Raw genomic sequence first — 21,607 nt, 5'->3', positions numbered from 1 at the left:
AGCCGACTTATCTCTTCCCTACTTCCTCTATTCTCTCTCTTCCTCTGTTCTCTCATAGTAAATACATCACAAATTTTGGTTAAAATAATAGAATTGATATTATTATGACTGTAAATATTATTCAATAATAAGTCAAGTAGTAATTATGATTAATGTTTCCTTTCCTGGGCCTATTTTTTTTTTTTTTTTGCTTTTCTGTTATTTAACTGTTTATTTTCCATCACCCTTATTTCCATTTTCTATTTAAGAAATAGTCTTCAGCTGGTCTGTAGAACAGCTTAAGACCCCTCAGTGGTTGCTCCTTCCCATTCAGTGGTCTGAGTGGTGGGAGCTGCAGACCAGTCTTTGGTGGCCAGCTGAGCGCTCCAGTCCTCAGCAGGGAACTGCTGGACAGACACGGGGGCACCTGGGCTCCTTCAGACCAGTCTGTGACCTCAGGTTGAGTAGCAGTCAACTCAGGAGCTGGAGCGGTCCGTTCACCCTGAAATTCTCCCTGGGTCCCGGACTTTTCAGCAGCAGCCTGCTCTTCCTTTTCACTCTCCTCAGGATCTCTGCAGAAGTAGTGATCAGGCCTGACGCCCCCAAGGGGTGGTCACAGAAGATGGTGCCGTACACGTGCAGAACTTCCTGAAGCAGCATCCACTACATCAGACCAGCTGAGTGAGTTCTCCTGCTGATGCATGGTGCGGCCATGTCCACACAGCACAGAGGAGTGTCTGTTATACACAGCAGTGGTAGGCAGGTTGACATAAGATGCCTCTGTGAGAGGCTGGTGGTCAACCCTGGGATCAGTAACCACTAGAAGTCAGAAAGCCACTCGCATCTGGCCAGTGAAGGTCCCAGGAGTGAAGCAGCCAGGAAGAGGAGTGGCTCCAGTGGCAGCAGCAAACTTCAGCACAGCTCACTGGCCAGTATTCCTGGAGTATTTCACGTGACACTGACATCAGCCAGGTTTTCAATGGCAACAACAGCAAAAGCTGCCAGGAGAAGCTTCTCCCAGGTTCTCTTCAGATTTATGATGTAGATGCCATCACTTTTTGCAGATATGAAACTATAGGTAATCATGAGTTAAATACATTTCATCTGCCTTCACTAATCAAGGTTATTTTAATTGCATGTCCTCCAAGCAGCAGGTAGCCTAACTTAGGACTTGGAGTCAGCTATGTCTAGTTCCATCTGAGCTGATTAAAACTGGTTAGGGGCGCATTTCGTTAGCCTTGCCTCAGAGAGGAGCCCACTTGCGTCCCCCAGGCGGGCAGGGAGCCCTGGTCTGTCGGGCTGAGGTCTGGCGTTTTCAAGCCTCTTTGCAGTGTTGTGAGTTTGAAGCCCAGAGTTCCCTGCCTAGCAAAACCAGGAACCGAAGCAGAAGAAAAGGAGCCCTGGATTAAGGCAGGTGACAAACATTACCACCCTAGCTGTGCACGATGCAGCAGATGCAACCAGATGTTCACAGAAGGAGGGGAAATGTATCTTCAAGGTTCTACCGTTTGGCATCCCAGCTGTAAGCAATCCACCAAGACCGAGGAAAAACTGCGGCCTACCAGGACTTCTTCCGAAAGCATTTATTCTAGACCAGGCTCCAGTATCCCTGGGTCCCCAGGTCATACTATCTATGCAAAAGTGGACAATGAAATCCTGGATTACAAGGATTTAGCAGCCATTACCAAGGTCAAGGCAATTTATGACATTGAATGTCCAGATCTTATTACCTATGAGCCTTTCTACTCTTCGGGCTATGATGACAAACAGGAGAGGCAGAGCCTGGGAGAGTCTCCAAGGACTTTGTCTCCTACTCCATCAGCAGCAGGGTACCAGGATGGGCGGGACCGCGTGATCCACCGGTCCGCCAGCCAGGGCTCCATCAGCTCCCCTGTGTACAGCCGTCACAGCTACACTCCAACCACGTCTCGCTCTCCCCAGCATTTTCACAGACCTGATCAAGGGATCAACATGTGCCGAAAACCACCTATCTACAAACAGCATGCTGCCTTGGCAGCCCAGGACAAGTCTTCAGAAGACATCATCAAATTTTCCAAGTTCCCAGCAGCCCAGGCTCCAGACCGCAGCGAGATACCAAAGATTGAAACGGACCACTGGCCTTGTCCCCCGCCACTTGCCACCATAGGAGCTGACATGAGACGCAGATCTAGCGGCAGAGAGGAAGATGACAAGGAGCTTCTGAGGCGCCGGCAGCTGCAAGAGGAGCAATCAATGAAGCTCGACTCGGGCCTGGGCCAGATGATACTGAAAGAAGAGATGGAGAAGGAGAGGGAGAGCCTGGAGAGGTCCTCCCTGGCCGCCGGGTGCTATGATTCTTGCGTCAACTCAGCTTCACATGCTCTATCATCAAAAACCTCATCTCTCCCAGGCTATGGGAAAAATGGGCTTCACCGGCCCGTTTCTACAGACTGCTCAGTACGACAGCTATGGGGATGTCAGCTGGGGAGTGCGAGACTACCAGACCCTCCCAGATGGCCACATGCCTGGAATGAGGATGGACCGGGGTGTCTCCACGCCTAACATGTTGGAACCAAAGATATTTCCACATGAAATGCTGATGCTGACCAACAGAGGGCGCAGCAAAATCCTGAGAGATGTGGACAGAACCAGGCTAGAGCGCCACTTAGCCCCAGAAGTGTTTCGGGAAATCTTTGGAATGTCCATCCAGGATTTTGACAAGTTACCTCTTTGGAGACGTAACGACATGAAGAAAAAAGCAAAACTCTTCTGAGTACCACACATAGACAGCAGTTAGAAAAAGGACTGACCATGGCGGCGACACATAGGACGTGGTATTAAGGTCCAAACTTGATTGGAGAATTTGCAAACTACTGTCCCTTAGCAACAACCAAAAGGGAAAATCTGATTAAAACACCCATGAGCCAAATGTTGGGCCAGCCCATGGCAACGTTCGCCCAGAAGCAGCGGGGTAGAAATGTCTGTGTTCCCCCCTCGACAGCAGTGTTCACGTGTGACCTTTTTCCATCACCTGTGTGCACAGCAGGAGCTACTTTTGTTTTCTTTCAACTGTTATTCAATAGTAGTGTGACTGTATGGGTAAGAGCCAGCAAGTGCCCTTAGGATCCCGCATGGACAAAAGCAGTTGTAATAATTCCAAAGTACGAGTATATTTATTATGTAGCGCCGTGGCTGAGAAGGAAGAGCCCGAGGGACAGATCCATGTGGCAGCAGCCTTTGCCCTCCATTTCCTCACTGGCCTCCTGCAGCCCTGCCTGGGCTTCAGCACGAGGGAAAGCAGAATCGCGGCCCCCGGCAGCTCTGTTTCAATAGCCACCAAAGTCATTTTTAACATGCTCCTTGTCCCCTACTGTTTGCTCGGACCTGATTGGCAAATTACTTAGCCTATTATTAAAAAGAAAAAAAAATAAGAGAAAGAGAGGAAAAGGGAGTGAATGAAAATTCTCCTTAAACCCTTTCCTACTTCAGAAAGTGTGCTCTGCCCCACCAAGGACAGGAGATGTCTCAGCCCCGCAGCCCTCCACTCTTACAAAGAAAGGAAAGGGGGATTGTCTCCAGATTGGCCCAGTTGTATGCTGTTAGGTGAGTTTTGTCCAAAGGCCACCGCAGTCTTGATCAAAAACAAAAGTTCTGTCTCCTCTCAAAAAAACAAACAAACGAACTGGTTAGGACCACCCACCCTCCAACAGGGCATGCACGAGTGCCCACTCGGTGACCTTTGACATCAGAGGGCTGAGGACTCCACCCTCAGATTGTGCTGAGTGCCTCCTCATTGGAACGTGGGGAGGCCTGTAGCTTATTACGCCTGCGCAGAACGACGATTACCGCACCTTTTTCCAATCACCTTTCCCCACTCTCCCCACACCTCAGACCGCCCTGCTCTCCTTCAGGGAGGCGGATTTGAGATTTGTCCTCCCATATCCTCGTATCCTCACTTGGTTGCCCTGTGAATAAACCCTCTCTTGGCTGCAAACTGCAGTGTCTCAGCATTTCGGCTTGCTGCACATCCCGCAAAATGAACCCGATTCGGTAACAGATGCTGTATTCCATCTGGAAGTCAAGGTTGATGCCACCAAGGTAAGTTCCTGCTGCAAGGAATTTGAGGACACCCTGCTCCTTCATTTTCAGGCTATCAGGGGCTCTGGACATTGTGATAGTTTCCTTTTGAGTTAAGATGGGAAATCAGAACAATGCCATATGGACCCCTTTTTGGGTAACACAGAAAGGCTTGCTTTTCCCGATATTAATGATAGCCTTTCTTTTAAAAATTTGTTTGGTTTTCTGTATACCTATCCAACTATTTTTTTAATTGTCAAATACTCATCAATATTATTCTCCGCAATTCATATTTATAGATTTCACTTTTGTTTGGGGGACTTCTTTCTACACTTATCTTTACGTACTAATAGGTTTCAGGTGAGAGTGATAAGCTGGTAAACCAAACTTTTTGCCCTTGGGCCTCCAAATGGCAACATATAGAAGGCTTTCTCTGGGACCTTTCAGTTTCTCAAAAGAATAATACTCCAATATCTAGTTTAGGAGGCATGGGTTTGGCTGATGGAATTTCAAAAAGAGGAATGGGAAAAGAAATGGGGGATAAGGAGTCATTATTCAGCATACAGATTTTTACTCATCAGCTTCCTGTAAGCACTTTCCACTTCCCAAAGTACCTTATACCTCCAAGTTCTGAGCCTCTCCTCAAATCAGTGACCTACTGTCTTGCAAAACTGCATCCACCTTGTTGGTTTATAACTATTCCTTTGTTTCACTTCAGTGGGTGTTTTGGAAAGAAAATGAGTGAATGTGGTCAATTCACTATAATTTTCCAGACTCTCTCTCTCAAATTCATTTAACTCAGGAATTATATCCTTTCAGGATCTAATTTACTCAGTCATTTCTTTTTGCATCTCATTCCTTGCTTTTGAGTTCCATCTCCCTCTTACTAAAGTGTACTCTATATAGAGTTTAGGTGTTTGAGTGAAAAATTCTCCATTTTTATCACTTTCATTAACAGCTTGGTTAAAATGTTTCATTAACATCTTGGTTAATAAACAGATGGTTTATTACAAGGTGAACATACTTGTATTCGCTTCCCAAATCAAGAGTTTTGTCAATCACACCAGAAGCCTGTGTTCTCCATTCCAATCACAACCCCCCTGCCTCCCCCAAAAGTAATCACTATCTTGACTTTGATAGTCACCACTTTTAAAAATGTCTTTAAGTGTACCTCTAGACACTATAATTTAGTCTTACTCTTTAATTTGATGTCTTTAAAAAAATACTTTGTTGAAGTATAGTTGATTTATAATGTGTTGATTTTTACTGTACAGCAAAATGATTCATTTAGACATATATATATTCTTTTTCGTATTCTTTTCCATTATGGTTTATCACAGGATATTGAATATAGTTCCCTGTGCTCTACAGTCAGACACTTGTTTATCCATCCTACATACATAATAGTTTGCATCTGCTCGTCCCAAACTCCCAGTCCTTCCCTCCCCTACACACCCTTCCCCTTGGCAACCACAAGGGGGAGTAGTATTCCATTGTGTGTATGTACCACATCTTCGTCCACTCATCTGTTGATGGACACTTAGGTTGTTTCCATGTCTTGGCTATTGTGAACAGTGCTGCTATGAACATTGGGGTGCATGTTTCTTTTTGAATTATAGCTTTGTCCAGATATATGCCCAGGAGTGGAATTGCTGGATCATATGGTAACTCTATTTTTAGCCTTTTGAGGAACCTCCATACTGTTTTCCATAGTGGCTGCATCCATTTACATTCCCACCAAAAGTATAGGAAGGTTTCCTTTTCTCTGCACCCTCTCCAGCATTTCATATATGTAGACTTTTTATTAATGGCCATTCTGACCCGTGTGAGATGGTACCTCCTTGTAGTTTTGATTTGCATTTATCTCATAATTAGTGACATTAGCATCTTTTCATGTGCCTCTTGGCCATCTGTATGTCTTCCTTGGAAAAATGTCTATTTAGGTCTTCTGCCCATTTTTTGATTGGGTTGTTTGTTTTTCGATAGTGAGTTATATGAGCTCTTTTAATATTTTGGAAATTAAGCCCTTGTCGGTCGCATCATTTGCAAATATTTTCTCCCAGCCTGTAGGTTGTCTTTTAATTTATGGTTTCCTTTGCTGTGCAGAAGCTTGTAAGTTAGATTAGGTCCCATTTTAAAATTTTCGTTTCTATTTCTATTGCCTTGGGAGACTGACCTAAGAAAACATTGGTACGATCTATGTCAGACAGTGTTTTGCCTGTGTTCTCTTCTAGGAGTTTTATGGTGTCGTGTCTTATATTTAAGTCTTTAAGCCATTTCGAGTTTATTTTTGTGTATGGTGGGAGGAGGGTGTGTTCTAATGTCATTGATTTACATGTGGCTGTCCAACTTTTCCAACACCACTTGCTGAAGAGACTATCTCTTCTCCTTTGTGTATTCTTGCCTCCTTTGTCAAAGTAATTGACTATAGGTCTGTGTATGTTTGTTTTGGGGCTCTCTATTCTGTTCCATTTATCTATATGTCTGTTTTTGTGCCAATGCCATGCTATTTTGGTTACTGTTAGCTTTGTAATATTGTCTGAAGTCTGGGAGGGTTATGCTTCCTGCTTGTTTCTTTTTCCTCAGGATTGCTTTGGCGAATCTCGGTCTTTTATGGTTCCATATAAGTTTTAGGATTATTTTTTCTAGATCTGTGAAAAATCTCATGGGTAATTTGGTAAGAATCACATTAAATCTGTAGATTGCTTTGGGTAATATGGCCATTTCAACAATATTAGTTCTTCCAATACAAGAGCATAGGATATCTTTCCATTTCTTTGCGTCATCTTCAGTTTACTTTATTAATATTTTATAGTTCTCAGCATATAAGTCTTTCACCTCCTTGGTCAGGTTTACTCCTAAGTATTTTATTTTTTGACGCAATTTTAAAAGGGATTGGTTTCTTACATTCCCTTTCTGATATTTCATTGTTAATGTAAAGAAATGCAACTGATTTCTGTATGCTAACCTTGTATCCTCCTACCTTGCTGAATTCGTTTATCAGTTCCAGTAGTTTTTGTGTGGCGTCTTAGGGTTTTCTATATATCATATCCCGTCATCTGCATATAATGACAAATTTACCTCTTCCCTTCCAAGGTGGATGCCTTTTATTTCTTTTCCTGATTGCTGTGGCTAGGACTTCCAATACTATGTTGAATAGAAGTGGTGAGAGTGGGCATCCTTGTCTTGTTCCAGATTTTAGTGTCCTGAAAATATCAATTAGTCTAACTGTTCTAATGTATCATTTAGAATAATTTGATGTCTTTTAAGTCTCCTTTAATCTAATGGTTCTCCACCTTCTTTTTCTTACAATTTATCTGTTGAACTCAGCTGTCTGATTGCAAGGTTCCCCACAGTCTGGATTTTGCAGATTGCACACTCATGGTGTATTTCAATGTGTCTTTGTCCTCTATTTCCTGTAAATTGGCAGTTGATCAGATTCAACTTGATCAGATTCAGGTTTAATCCCTCTGGTAAGACTACATTATTATTATGAATTTATGTATTTTAACGTATTTAATGGGTTTCAGTCCATTCGAATTATTACCCTTATTGAAACTCAAACTGTCCCATCTTTGGCCAATGGGAAGTCTCTTCAAGTTGGCTCCTGGGTCCTTTGGACATGACCCTAGAAGTCTTTAATAGTTCCTCTGCTCTTCAGTATGTCGAGATATTTTATGCTCATTCTATACATTTCCTGCCCCAGATCTAGAATCACCTATGTCTCCAAGTAGCCTTTGTTTCTTTAAGTGGGACTTGGTATTTCAAAACCACGCTCCAGATGATAGGAATGAGCACTGCTATTGAAAAGATGCAGGAAACCAGATAGGTAGTTCATACGAATGATAATTACTCATTTTACCCCATATTACACATACATTCTCAAAATACTAATATTGCCACCGTCAATGTACTGAAAAGTTAAATTTTTGCCGATGCTCCTCCCAAACTCCTTTCCAGTTTTACAGTAATTTTGTACCAATATTTCAGAATACAAATCCATCTCAGGTTATACTTTGTGTGGCTCTCAGCTCCAAATCTTTGCTTGCTATGCAATAATAGAGCTGAACTCTGTAAATACTTCTCCCATATCAGCTGGTTTAATGTTAGGCTTTGCTAGCAGAAGGTACTGTTGCAAGGAGGGGGCGGGGCCAGAGTAGGGGCGGGGAGGCACTGGAGGAGGAAGAGGCTTCTCTTTCTGATTCTCCTGTACTTATCTCCCTGGGCTCCTGCAGAGTGTGTGGTTCCTTTCAGCAGTGCCCAGTAGCCAACAACAAGCTGCAGCTTCCCCGGGCAGCTTCCCCCAGTACACCGTTTTTTAGATGGCTTCATGGAGTGGAGTGCTGCTGGCATAGTACCTTCCTGTAAGTGGCTTCTCTGGGACTCTGCGGTGAATTCTGATAAAGGGACCTTGCTGTGGCTAGTTCTCCAAGAACTCCAGAGAGGATTTCTAACTAATGGTGCGCACTGAGGCCACAGCAGGGAGCCACAGTTATGCCCTCTCCAACAAGGAGGTGGATGGGGCATGGGGGCAAGGGTGCTTCTTGGCCATTCTATTTCAGTTCAGGAGTGGTGGCTGTTCCCTGTATCTACTGTTCCTATATGGTAAGAATTCTCTTTGCCTTTTGCTAGTCAGCCTCCCTTTATTCCATTAATATTCTTCATAGTAAATGTCCTCTGTTCAAATTATTGTGTAGTTTCTATCTCTTGACCCTGACTGAAACAAAGCCTCATTTAGTCTTGGTTCGACAAGTAATATTGAAAGTTTCGCTAACTGTCTTTGTGTCACTGTCAGTAATTGTGGTTCCCGAGCTGCACCCCTCAGGAAGAACTCAGGTAACATTCTGAGTTCTTTCATTTTGATAACCAGTAGGCTTTTATACTTTAAAGTCAGTTTTGCTGGATACAGGGTACTTGGTTCTCATTTTCTTTTTTTGAATATTTTAAATGTTTCACCATTTTCTCCTCACATAAAGTGTTAATGTTGAAGTCTCATGGTAATCCAATTTTCTCTCATAAATTTTTTTTGGCCTAAATGACCATTTTTCAAAATGTAAAGTCTAGTGATTTTACTGACTAGAATACATCTTGTTCATGTTCAGTGCTTTCAGGCGCACAGTATACTCTTTCAGTGTGAGGTTTCGAATATATATATATCTATATATAAATGTATATATGAATATATATGTGAATATATATAAATAGAATATATGTATTTTACTTCAGGAAAAGTTCTCTTGAATTATGCGTTGTATTCTGTTAGCTCGCTTTGGTTTTCTTTAGCAAGAACTCTTAATCCATACACTGGATCTTCTTTACCTATCTTCAATATTTATCTTTTCTCTAAAATCATTTCTGTTTCTATATTTATTTAAAATCTCATTTTCAAATTCTAGTTCACTTGGGCACCATCTGTATTTACTCCTGCGTTCCTTCTAGTTCAGTATTTTCTGAAACCACTTTTTCTCTTACTTATAATTCTTTCCCAAGTTGTTACTTTATTTCTGAGGTTTTTTTAATTCTGATTTTTTTTTTTTTTTTTTTTTTTTGGCTGCGTCATGCGGGACCTTAGTTCCCCAACCAGGAATGGAACCCGTGCCCCCTGCATTGGGAGCATGGAGTCTCAACCACTGGACCACCAGGGAAGTCCCTATTCTGATTTTTCTTTCATGTCTTATATAATTTTCTTAATATTTTCCCAGTTTTTATCTGACTTTTTTCGGCATTAGCACTATGCAATTTTGCATTTGTGGTTTGATCCCACACTTGTATTTGGGGGTTTGTGGAGTTATCTGTTACCTAGTTTAGTTGTAAATGTTGCCCCATGCATTTTTGGTTTCACTATACAGTCTGTTTGGATGTGGTGATTCATGGAGATTCAAAATTCATGTACTGCCCTCTTTCCAGAATCCATATATATTTTTTTTTTAATTTTTTTTTTTTTTTTTTTTTGCGGTACGCGTGCCTCTCACTGCTGTGGCCTCTCCCGTTGCGGAGCACAGGCTCCGGACGCACAGGCTCAGCGGCCATGGCTCACGGGCCCAGCCGCTCCGCAGCATGTGGGATCTTCCCGGACTGAAGCACGAACCCGTGTCCCCTGCTCAACCACTGCGCCACCAGGGAAGCCCCCATTTATATTTTTGACTCATGAATACTTCCCTTTTTATATCCCTGAGTCTTCAGTCCTTGGCTGAGTATGATGGGAAGGGACTAGGGTTGATCAGGGTGTTGTTTGGATTAGCAGTGGTGCATTACATCACATCCTCATTCTTGAGTGATGATTTACTAGGTTGTCTAGGTTACATATATATATAACTATACATATATAGTTATATACTCTGTACTATATATGTTCCACTATCTTTGGCATATTTTTACTTTTGACAATATGGCTTCCAGTATAAATGTCATTTCTTTCTAGTTAGGTTACGTTTTAACTGCTGCTATTTAAGATCATTATTTTTCTCTTTGCTTATATTCATCATATATGTGTTATATGTATATGCTATTTTCTAAGACTTGATGTGCTTCTTCAATGTAAAGAGTCATCTTCCTTCAATTCTAGAAAATTATTGGCCATTATTTTTTTTCTCTTTTGGAATGCCTATTAGATGTACTGTTGAACCTTCTTATATTATGTAGAACCTCTGAATTTGTTGATTACAAAAGGCAGTAATTTTATTTTTGCTTAAGCCAGTTAGAATTAGGTTTATCACCGAAACAGAAACACTCTTACTTTCTCAAAAGCGAAGTCAAAGAAAGAGAAAAACAGGTGATTCCTGAAGCCATTATGATTATCTATAACTAGATATCCTTGAAACCTAAGGTACTCCTGAACTTTCTATGCAAGTCAGTAAATTCATTTAGTTTTTCTCTCTTAAATCAGTTACAGTTGGATTTCTGATAACTGCAGCAAAGAGTACTGATTAATATAAATGTCTCCTATGTGAGTGGTACTATGCCAGGTGCTACCTAATCAGTGGTACATGCGAAACACAGACCAGTGTCTCCAATAACCACAATATTTTACACTCATTTCATGCTGTCTTCATTTATTTGTTCCTGCTTCTCCTTCCTCCCCTACCCAAACTTGGAATGCATATTTAAATGTTACAACTTTTTCACAGTTGATTTTTTTTTTTTTTTAAATTTTCGGCTGCATTGGGTCTTCGTTGCTGCATGCAGGCTTTCTCTAGTTGTGGTGAGCAGGGGCTACTCTTCATTGCGGTGCGCGGGCTTCTCATTGCGATGGCTTCTCTTCTTGTGGAGCACGGCCTCTAGAAGTGCCGGGTTCAGTAGTTGCAGCGCGTGGGCTCAGTAGTTGCGGCTCGTGGGCTTCATTGCTCCGTGGCATATGGGATCTTCCCGGACCAGGGATCCGTGTGCCCGTGTCCCCTGCATTGACAAGCAAATTCTTAACTGCTGCACCACCAGGGAAGTCCCAGAGTTGATTTTAAAAATCACATTTGTAAGGGTAACCTTTCTAGCAATAGGCCACCATTATCTTTCCCTTATTTTGGACTCATATTATATTGGTATTGTCTTAAATAGGTCTTCGAGTGTTTCATGGAAGTCTTTCCCTTTAACCAAATCATTAGCTTCTTCAGGACAAAAGTTAAGCCTTTTACTTTCATCTCCCAGAGCAAAGTCAAGAGTGATTATGGGAATCATTAACAAGTGTAACCCACAATACCTGGCCCCTGTAGATCTCCTGTATGGGACTGGGGATACAAAGATATATTCCTATCGCTTAACCAATTTAAGGACATAGGAAGGTGTATTAAACTATACATATGTAAGGTGCCACATATAGTTCAGAGGAAGGGGAAATCGTGCCTGGGCTTCGGTACTCAGAGGAGGCTCCAAAGCCCCGGGATATGAACGGAGCCTTGCCTTAACAGATAATAAAAGGCAGGCACCGAAGGTTGAGACAACGGGTATGAGGAAAGGCACAGTTTTGCTGAAGGAGGCTTGTGTCTGCAGCAGTGGAGAGTTAAGATACTATGGACACAGGTCAGCTCCAGGATAAGGACAGAGTCTAGCTCTTAAATCAACGTAACTCCTCTTTTCTCTTACAATCAAGATCTCTGCCGCTGAGCCATACTATCTTGATAGATCCCAGTATGGTTTGGTTATTAATTTCTTATCCTCTAAGGGGATATGCCTCGTATCACCTTGAGTACAGATGGGCGAGGACCAGTTAACTGGAATGAACGCAGGCGGAAACAAGTAACAGGCCCTGTGCCTAAAGACCAAAACTGTCGCGGCCCCAAACAGAAAAGGCGGCCGGCGCCGAGCCCTGGGACCTCTCTCTGAAATCCTCTTCCTCCACCAGCTATTTCTCCCGCCCGGAGCAGCCTAAGTCCACATCCCGTGAGATTATCTGGAGAAGCCTCGGGACTCCAACTTCATTAAAACCACCAGAGGTGTGTGTCTGGGGGACGGGTGATAGCCTGGGCCCCTCAAGAGATAAGCCCACGACGCCCAGCCGAGGAGGAGTCCTACTGCCTCCCCAGGCTCTGAGCACCAAGGCCCACTCTCACGCCCCGCCTCCTTGCTCCGCCCCGGCGACGCCGACGAGGGGGTGGGTTTCCGCTTCCGGTGGCGGATTGTTGACGCCTGAGGCTGCGGCGGTGGCTACCGGGCCGTTGGGGAGGGGCCAGTGGGGGAGTGAGACGGCGCAGTGACAGGACCGCCGAGTGTGCTGCTGAGGCGACGATGGCGGAGGGGCCGGAGAAAGCCCGAGGCCGCCCTCCCGGGCAGGACGACGGCGGAGGGGACCACGAGCCCATTCCTTCCCGAAGAGGCCTTCCCGCCGCCGCCCCACGGCCCCGGGACGGGCCGCAGGCCGAACCCCAGGCTCCGGGCCGGCCCCCAGCCCCGGGCCTCGCTCCCCCCGCGGCCGCCGCCGAGGAGTCGGAGCCGCCGCGCGAGCCCGAGAACGGCAGGGAGGCGGGCTCTGGCTCCGGCCCCGCTGCGGGCCTGCAGGCGCCGACAGGCTGCGAGGCGCCCGAGGCGGCGGCGCCGCGGGAGAAGCCGGCGCGGCTGAGCGCCCGCGAGTACTCCCGGCAGGTGCACGAGTGGCTGTGGCAGTCCTACTGCGGCTACCTCACCTGGCACAGCGGCCTGGCCGCCTTCCCCGCCTACTGCAGCCCCCAGCCGCCCGCGCCCAGCTACCTCGCGGGCGCCGCAGCTGCTCCGGCCGCCGGGCCGCCGCCCCTGCAGCTGGGCTATTACAGCCCCTTCTACTTCCTGAGCGCCGCGGCCGCCGGGCCCGAGCCGCCGGCCTCCGCCGGCCTCACCGCCTCGGCCCCGGTCGCCGGCCCGGGAGCCCGCGCGCCTCACGTGCAGCCGCCGGCCCGGGCAACCACCGCGACGAGGGTAGGACCCGCCGCCGCCTCGCGAGTCCCGAGCGAGACCGGGCGGCAGGCAGGTGAGAGGCTCTTCGGGGAGCGACCTGGGGGCGGGGCCGGCGGGCCCCTCTCCGCTGTCACCGCTGCCGCGCTCGCCGTGGCGTCTGCGCGTCTGTCAGCTCGCAGGGTGTACCGCGCGGCCCTGCGTGCGCCTTCCCGTAGACCTAGCGCTCCGAATCGGTTCCCTGGCTCCCCGGTCTGGTCGTTTCCACGTGCAGAGAAGTCTTGGCGCCTCAAAGCGTCCTCTTAGCCTTCGTCTCCACGATGTGGAGATCCGAAGCTTAATTCACTCTCAGACGGCAAACCTGGCTTGGGGGGAGGGAAGTTTTGACCGGTGATGCTGGAAAGAATCCAGACATGGATGTATTAACTATATTATCTATAGTTAATATGATAATTTTATGAATTACGGACAGTGGAACTGACGGATATTTTAGGAGATTTTCATGAATGCAAATGGAATTATGAACCTTTGGGCCTTGGCTTCATCTTGTGTGTTGTCTGTTTACTTTTGTATGGGAATTAGAATATTCTGAATCACTTACACTTTTTAGTGTATTATTTAGACTTTTTGTTTACTTTATCCAGCCACAGATAATATGGGACAAGACCTAGTTACCTGAATTTGATTCAGAATTTAGGATGGCAGCTTGATAATCCCTGGATTTGTTACATAGAAAGCAAGACAAACTAAATGAATAAGGGGTAAGATGAGAGGCACAGGGGTTTACTTCGTACCGTCTACACTTAACCTTGATATTTTGCTTAAAAAAAGTTTAATTTTGTGTCATAGGCTTGTAATCACCTGGAGTCTCCTTATTTGAATCCCTAGTGAAATGTATTGAGTACTTGAAATAATGAAATTTATCTGTGAAATCATTTCTAAACATTAAGGGGGTGACAACAAGCTTTAAACTCAGTAAACAGTGAAGTAGCGTTGCTGTTTTAATAACATGCCCTATTGAAAGTCAATACCAATAATTGTTGCAGTTATAAAATTTTTTCATCAGCAAGTTGTACCTTGAGTTTACATTCATTACCTAGCTTGGGTTCCAAGGCGTTATGTGCAACGATTAGTTTTCCTAACTTTTTTCTTTTTTTTTAAATTTACAGGTAGAGAGTATGTTATTCCATCCTTGGCCCACAGATTCATGGCAGAGATGGTGGATTTCTTTATTCTCTTCTTTATAAAAGCAACCATTGTCTTAAGCATTATGCACCTTAGTGGAATAAAGTAAGTTAAGGCCATTTGCAGAAGGGCTTTAATGTCCACTGTCGAGATCTTGCTTTAGTTTTTTTTTCATGCCTGCAAGTGACTATATGGATAATGTGTGCCAGTGTCAATGATTTCTTTTTAGGAGCTTTGTCAGATTTGCTTTCTTGTTGGTTTTAAGAAATAACTACAAAAGAAAGAAAAACACTTAATAAATTCTGCAAGATGTAGGGAATTTCACCTGTCAAAAGTAGGTGAAAGGAACCTCCAACCCTGGTTTGATTTTATTCACTATTTTCTTAGGCCAGTTGCAAATTTTTCTCTTAAAGTCGTTTTCAGAGTGGAGTATCCAAACACAAAGGCATAAAGAGGTTTTGGTAGATGAACTATTAATAATCAGCTAGATGGCATTTCCAAATGGGGTTGCGTATACTGTCAGGCAAGTTCCAAGTGAACTGCAAAGTGAGCTATTTATTTGAATAATCTTCCCTTCAGATTAACAATTATAATAGTTATCACTTGCTAAGCACTTTCCGTGTGCTAGGCTTTGTATGGAGTTTTAATCTTGCCACCACCATAAAGTAGAGGTTAATATCTCCATTTTATTTTTTTAATTTTTTAAAAAATATCTCCGTTTTATAGAGATTGAAATTTGGGCTTACAAAAAAGTTAAGCCCAGAATTTACAAAGGCAGTAAGTGACAGTCAAGTTCAGACCCTGGTAATTAAATTTCAGGGCCCCTGCCAGGAGCCTGAATGTACTGATTCTTCCCTGTCTCTCCCTCCCTTTCGCCCTACACATCCAATCAAGTACCAACTGACTCCTTTCTGTTCAGTCTCTTGAATAACCTTCAACCACTACCATTTCCTTTTCACTGTCAGAATTTCATTTTTCATCGTTGCTTCTCCCTAGTCCAGTCACTGCTATCACTTGCTTGGCTTATAACACAAGTCTTCTAACTGGTATCTCAGTTTACTGTCTCCTGTTTTATCTCAATTCAGTCTCTGATAGAAAACCAAAGAGATCATAAATTCTGATTCTGCCACTCTCCTGCCTTAAAATCCTTCAGTAGTTTCTCACTGCCATCAGGGTAAGTCTTATTAACGTCCTCATATATTTTAACAGATACCCTTATTTCCTAATCACTCACCTCTCACACTTAGTTATTTGAGCCCCACACTGACCTGCCTACAGCTTCCATCATATTCTTGCTTAAAGGCTTTCTCTCATTAATCCCTCTCTGAAATTTCTCCCTTCTTAGTCTGGCCAACCTCTCTTCATCCTTCAGATCTCACCTTCAATGTCATTTTTGGGAAGCCTCCACTAAGTTAAGTGTGCCTGGTACATGTCTCCAAGTACCCAATGGTTCTCTTTTATAGCCCATTTCCCACTTCATTATTATTTATTCTGCTTTACCTGCTGGGTTAGAAACTCTGTGAAAGCAGAGACCATGTTGAATTCACGTGCCATTTTATCCCCAGGGCTAGTTCAGCGCCTGCTCATGGTAGTGCTACTTATTTGTCGAATAAGCTCATGAATGTTTTGTGAAACTAGACAGTTGGAAACCTAAAGATTAGTTTATAATTTCAATTAAAGTTTTTTATTTACACTGATGAAAAAGAAATCAGTGCAACTGCTCTGGTAACTAATTCTTTGTAACCAAAAACTATTTTTTTGTAGGGATATCTCTAAGTTTGCTATGCATTATATAATAGAAGAAATAGATGAAGACACATCAATGGAAGACTTGCAGAAAATGATGGTTGTGGCGCTTATATACCGATTATTAGTTTGTTTTTATGAGGTAAGCTACTGACTTCAGCAAATATTAATATTTAACAATCTATTTTTATTTTTATTATTTTTATTATTTTTATTGGAGTATAACTGTTTTACACTAGTGTTAGTTTTTCCTTTACAACAAAGTGAATCAGTTATACATATACATATGTTCCCATATCTCTTCCCTCTTGCATCACCCTCTCTCCCACCCTCCCTATCCCACCCCTCTAGGTGGTCACAGAGCACAGAGGTGATCTCCCTGTGCTATGCGGCTGCTTCCCACTAGCTATCTAATTTACATTTGATAGTGTATATATGTCCATGGCGCTCTCTCACTTCGTCCCAGCTTACCCTTCCCCCTCCTCATATCCTCAAGTCCATGCTCTAGTAAGTCTGTAACAATCTAATTTTAGATTATCAGCCCAAGACAAAAAAGTAGTGGAAATTTTTTTTTAATCATGTATTTATTTTTTTCTAAATTTCCTTTAACATAATACTTTCCAAGTTACAACTTTCAGAATGGAGACATTTTTCAGTTTCTTTGTAATACATTTCAGTCTTGTCCAAAAATATATTGTAAGTTGGTTGTGGAACTTGAAATGCATCTTTCCATAGAAGCAACTTGCTAAAAAATATAATGGGTCATAGAGAAATATTACAGTAGATATCTTGTGGTATTGAAGATTAGAGACCTGCAGAAATGCATTAAAAGGTTAACCCTTAAGTATTCTATGAAATTCTTCCAACTTGAAAAATTTAAAACATGAATCATATGGCAGGAAAATTTACCTTTAAAATTGGTATAGTTGAGCCAGTAAATTATTTCAAAATTATCCTTCTTTCCTTAGATAATTTGCATTTGGGGAGCAGGTGGAGCCACCCCAGGGAAGTTCCTGCTAGGGCTTCGAGTTGTGACATGTGATACATCAGTGCTTATTGCACCAAGTCGGGTTTTAGTGATTCCTTCCTCCAATGTTAGCATTACAACGTAAGTTCTTTTTTTTAGCTTAATGTATTATGTACTTATGAATTGTATTGATTACTGTACTTAAAAATTATTTTCATAAGTTATACCATTTGATAAAAGTATCTTTAGGATGTTGGTTCTTCATGGCATATAATAGGCTTACATTTATTAAGTTTAAAACAAAGTTTGAATGTTTTCAATGATTATAGATTCCTCCTTCAGTATACATCTTCAAAGGTAAGCATTTTATGAACTGTAGGTCTCAATGAGAGGAGGATTTGGGCATGGCTGCTCTCTATATCACTCCTCCAGGCCTAGCTTTATTATTCTCTAGATCTGTGGATATTGGAGTTTAGTTACTGCTCTGCCTTGAAGCTTCCATTCGGTAATACCTGTCATTATCCCATCTTGAATAGGCAATAAGAATTTTGACAGCTATACATGTGTGCGTCCTGCTCCTAAGTGATAGAGCTTGTAATACTTCCAGTACTCATGGCTAGCTGTTGGCATCTGGCTCTGGGGGAAGGTACAGATAGTGATAATGGAAGTTGTGGAGGTGAGTAGGTGGTAATCAGTTGAGCAAAACAGGATACTGGCTGGAATTGCTGCCAGAATGATTCAGAGTTGGGTTGTTTAAACAAGAGACTCTAGAAAAAGCCTTGAATTTGCTCACATCTTTATTTTTTATTTTTTTGCTGTACGCGGGCCTCTCACTGCTGTGGCCTCTCCCGTTGCGGAGCACAGGCTCCGGACGCGCAGGCTCAGCGGCCATGGCTCACGGGCCCAGCCGCTCCATGGCATGTGGGATCCTCCCGGACCAGGGCACGAACCCGTGTCCCCTGCCATCGGCAGGTGGACTGTCAACCACTACACCATCAGGGAAGCCCTGGCTATTACCTTTAATGAGAGTCAATAATGGCTAATATTTATTGAGCACCTCATTAACCAGGCACTGTTTTAAAAACATTGCATATGTATTAACTAATTTAAGATAGGTACTATAGGTACTATTATCCTCTTATTACAGATGTGTAACACAACTAGTAGTTGGTAGAAAATGAATCTGAAAGCAAGCAGTCTGGATTCAGAGCACACACTCAGCTGCTGTGTTATCCTATAACCGTTCAGTGCACTGAAAGGCAGAAATCTAATGTTAGTAGGACAATTCTCCCTTCTGAGCTACTGTTGAAAACTTTTTAAAGCTTTCCTTAATCACAGACACCCACAAAGAAAGAAGAGATCTGATTGAAATGCTGGTGCTCTTCATAGAAGGTAGAAAATGGGGCTGCGTTAAGTGTACTCAGTTTAGAAGATAGTGAAAACACACTAAAAGTGTAGAGGTACTAAAAGTAATGTGACTATAGAAAGGGTAAGTAAAGGGAATAGTTATTCTAGTCTTCTGTCAAAATACTAGAAAATACTGTAAACTTTTAGTTCACATTCTAAGACATATTATTGCTTTTCATGTGCAAGTTCTAGTCTAACTTTTATGTTATGAAGTCTTTAGAACTAGCCCAGGTCGTTTGATCATACTTTGCTACTTGAAAGTAATTCGGTTATCAAAGGTTAAAACTCTGTTAATTATACTTTGAATATGTTTTAAATACATCTTGAACTTCATAGAATACTATTAATCTACATGTAGTTGGTATACGACTTATCTGGTTTTTTTTTTTTTGCTTTAATTTTTTTAGGTCCACTATACGAGCTTTGATCAAGAATTTTTCTATTGCTTCTTTTTTCCCTGCTTTCATCACACTGCTGTTTTTTCAGCATAATCGAACAGCCTATGACATTGTAGCAGGAACCATTGTGGTAAAAAGAAATGGGGTCAGATGATGCCCCAAAAAACCCTGAATTCCATACTCTCTGGAATAATGACAAGACTAAATTATATATCAAGACCATCAGTATCCCTGGGTTACATTAACTGATGATTTAGAAGTTAAAGCAGCTGCTCCATTGTGATGCAGGTGACTATGCTGAAAGTATTGATTTTACTTCAATGTCAAAGAACTTTTCCAGAAGAAAAACCTGTTAAGCGTTAAAATTTTTAGATTGAACCGAAGGCAAGTGGTGTCATAGTCAATAATGGACAGTATATACTTAAGATCTAAGGTATTAGAACTTGCTGAAAGCATTTTCAGCTTTGAAATCTCCAAATGAAGCTTTAAAAACTTATTTTGGTTTATCCCAAAATGATGGAAAATGTCCAGTTGTGTTTTGTGAACACACTCATCTTTTAGTTAACACTTCTTGAGGAAGCTTTTGTCTTTGCTTTTTGGGGGGAGGGAGTGGGGACACACATTTGATAAGCCACTTAGCGCCCATCCCAGGAGCTGGTGAGTTAGCTGCAAGAGAGGGGAAAGTGAGGCGGGCCTAGCAGTTCCCTGACTTGAAAATTTTAAATCTGTACTGCAGTTTACTGCAGGAATGATGTAACTTTATAACTATTCTTAATGCCTAAACATGTATTTGGGGGCAGATTTTGCATGATGATGAAAAAGTATTAAGTCATATTGCTATCTTATCCTATTTTTTTTTTTGGAAGAAAAAGGTAAGTTAGTGATTGCTTTTAATGGGGTTGAGGGGGAGGGTAAGTTTTCACTGTAAATTTAAATTGAAACTCATGTGCAAGTGTTTTCAGTGCCCTAAATCAAACCATAAATATGTGGGGAAAAGCAGTCCTAACAAACTTGCATATTTACCGTAAAACAATGTTCCCAGTATGTGCACAGCATGAAGTACTAGTGCTTTTCAATGTTTTAAATATAACTTCTCTTTATATACGGATATTCACATACTAGTTTCTTTTTATAATATTATATTGTTCCATAACTTTTGAAGCATCAAGGAATTAAATAATAGCATTTCATGATTAAATACTAGTAGCCTGTGAAATACTTACCAGTTTTCCCCTTAGGGACTGCTCTCTGTAACAAGGAAGAGTAGCATTTCCAGGCATTATTCCAAGTTCTTCAGTTCTGTGGGCCAGCAGCTCATTTGGGGCCTGCCAGGGATGATGTTTTTGAGGGAAATGTTAAGTAACACTTTGTGTATTGCCATTTTAATTTATTCATCAGTTGCATAGTTGTAGAGTTTTAAGTGTGTGTATGTGCTTTTGTTAGATGGCCCAGTTAGCTGTGCTGAGGTATATCTGAACTAAAAGTTTTGTTTCTTAGGCATTTTCTGCATCTCTGTTATTTTCCCCAAAACACTAAACTGTGTTGAACAGTTTGTAACTAGGGTGCTTACAGGATCAATCTAGGCTTTATTTTGGTCTTAACAGCAAATACATTTGCTATTACTGTATCAGTTTTTACAGTGGTTTTTTTTTTTTAACATTTAAAAGGTGTGAATATTTTCAATTTGTTTATAGAAACCTTAACAGTGTCCTTAATGCCCTTTCTTATTGTAAAATTTCATAAACCATGAGTCATGGTTTATAATTTCATGAAACCATGAGCCATGGTTTATGGTTTTCATAAACAATGTTTTACAAAATAATTTTATAGTAAATCCATCACAGAAAGCCTATTAGTTAAATGTCAAAATACTAAACAGGGCTTCCCTGGTGGCACAGTGGTTGAGAGTCCGCCTGCCGATGCAGGGGACATGGGTTCATGCCCCGGTCCCGGAAGATCCCACGTGCCGCGGAGTGGCTGGGCCCGTGAGCCATGGCCACTGAGCCTGCGCGTCCGGAGCCTGTGCTCCGCAATGGGAGAGGCCACAACAGTGAGAGGCCCGCGTACTGAAAAAAAAAAAAAAAAACAAACAAACAAACAAAAAAAAACACCTAAACAGATTATTCACCTGTTTCTGGGAAGATAAAGTGTTATGGCCCTTCACAGTAAACAAACCCAAACCATCAGCTAACTTCTTAAATTGGAGGAGAAATTATTAGGAAATGTTACATAAACTTACCAATTAGTAGTGTATACATTAGCATCAGTGTATACACCCCCTTTGCCCCTGATTGGGAATTGGAGTTGAAATGTACCCTTGACATGTAGCTCTGGAATACACCTTTAATGTAAAATTTCCTTGATGGTTCACCACTTAGGCTATTTTTATACAGTAAAACAAAAGGAAATATGTAGTCCAGTTTGTTTTATACTTTAATATCTATGTAGATGTATTTCTCAGGATTCGTTACACTATGTAGCCCTATCAAGTAAAAAGTGTTACTTTGTCTGC

At 42.4% G+C, this 21,607-nt stretch overlaps 1 protein-coding gene and 2 pseudogenes across 1 annotated transcript; 2 read left to right on the top strand and 1 right to left on the bottom strand.

The window, feature by feature from the left end:
* Positions 1-278: 278 nt before the first annotated feature.
* LOC131763231 (small ribosomal subunit protein uS2-like) lies at positions 279-4,128 on the bottom strand (annotated as a pseudogene).
* Positions 1,236-2,775, top strand: LOC131763229 (actin-binding LIM protein 1 pseudogene; annotated as a pseudogene).
* Positions 4,129-12,664: 8,536 nt separating the features above from the next.
* FAM8A1 (family with sequence similarity 8 member A1) lies at positions 12,665-20,725 on the top strand. Its single transcript, XM_059076774.2, has 5 exons — positions 12,665-13,468; positions 14,562-14,682; positions 16,342-16,465; positions 17,292-17,431; positions 19,105-20,725. The coding sequence occupies exons 1-5, from the start codon at positions 12,754-12,756 to the stop codon at positions 19,247-19,249; spliced, it is 1,245 nt and encodes a 414-aa protein (XP_058932757.1). The 5' UTR covers positions 12,665-12,753; the 3' UTR covers positions 19,250-20,725.
* The last annotated feature ends 882 nt before the right edge of the window (positions 20,726-21,607 follow it).

Source organism: Kogia breviceps, chromosome 10 (assembly GCF_026419965.1).
Source record: "Kogia breviceps isolate mKogBre1 chromosome 10, mKogBre1 haplotype 1, whole genome shotgun sequence".
Taxonomy (NCBI): Eukaryota; Metazoa; Chordata; class Mammalia; order Artiodactyla; family Physeteridae; genus Kogia; species Kogia breviceps.
Note: the sequence above shows the minus strand (reverse complement) of the source record. Positions and strands in the feature narration are given on the sequence as shown.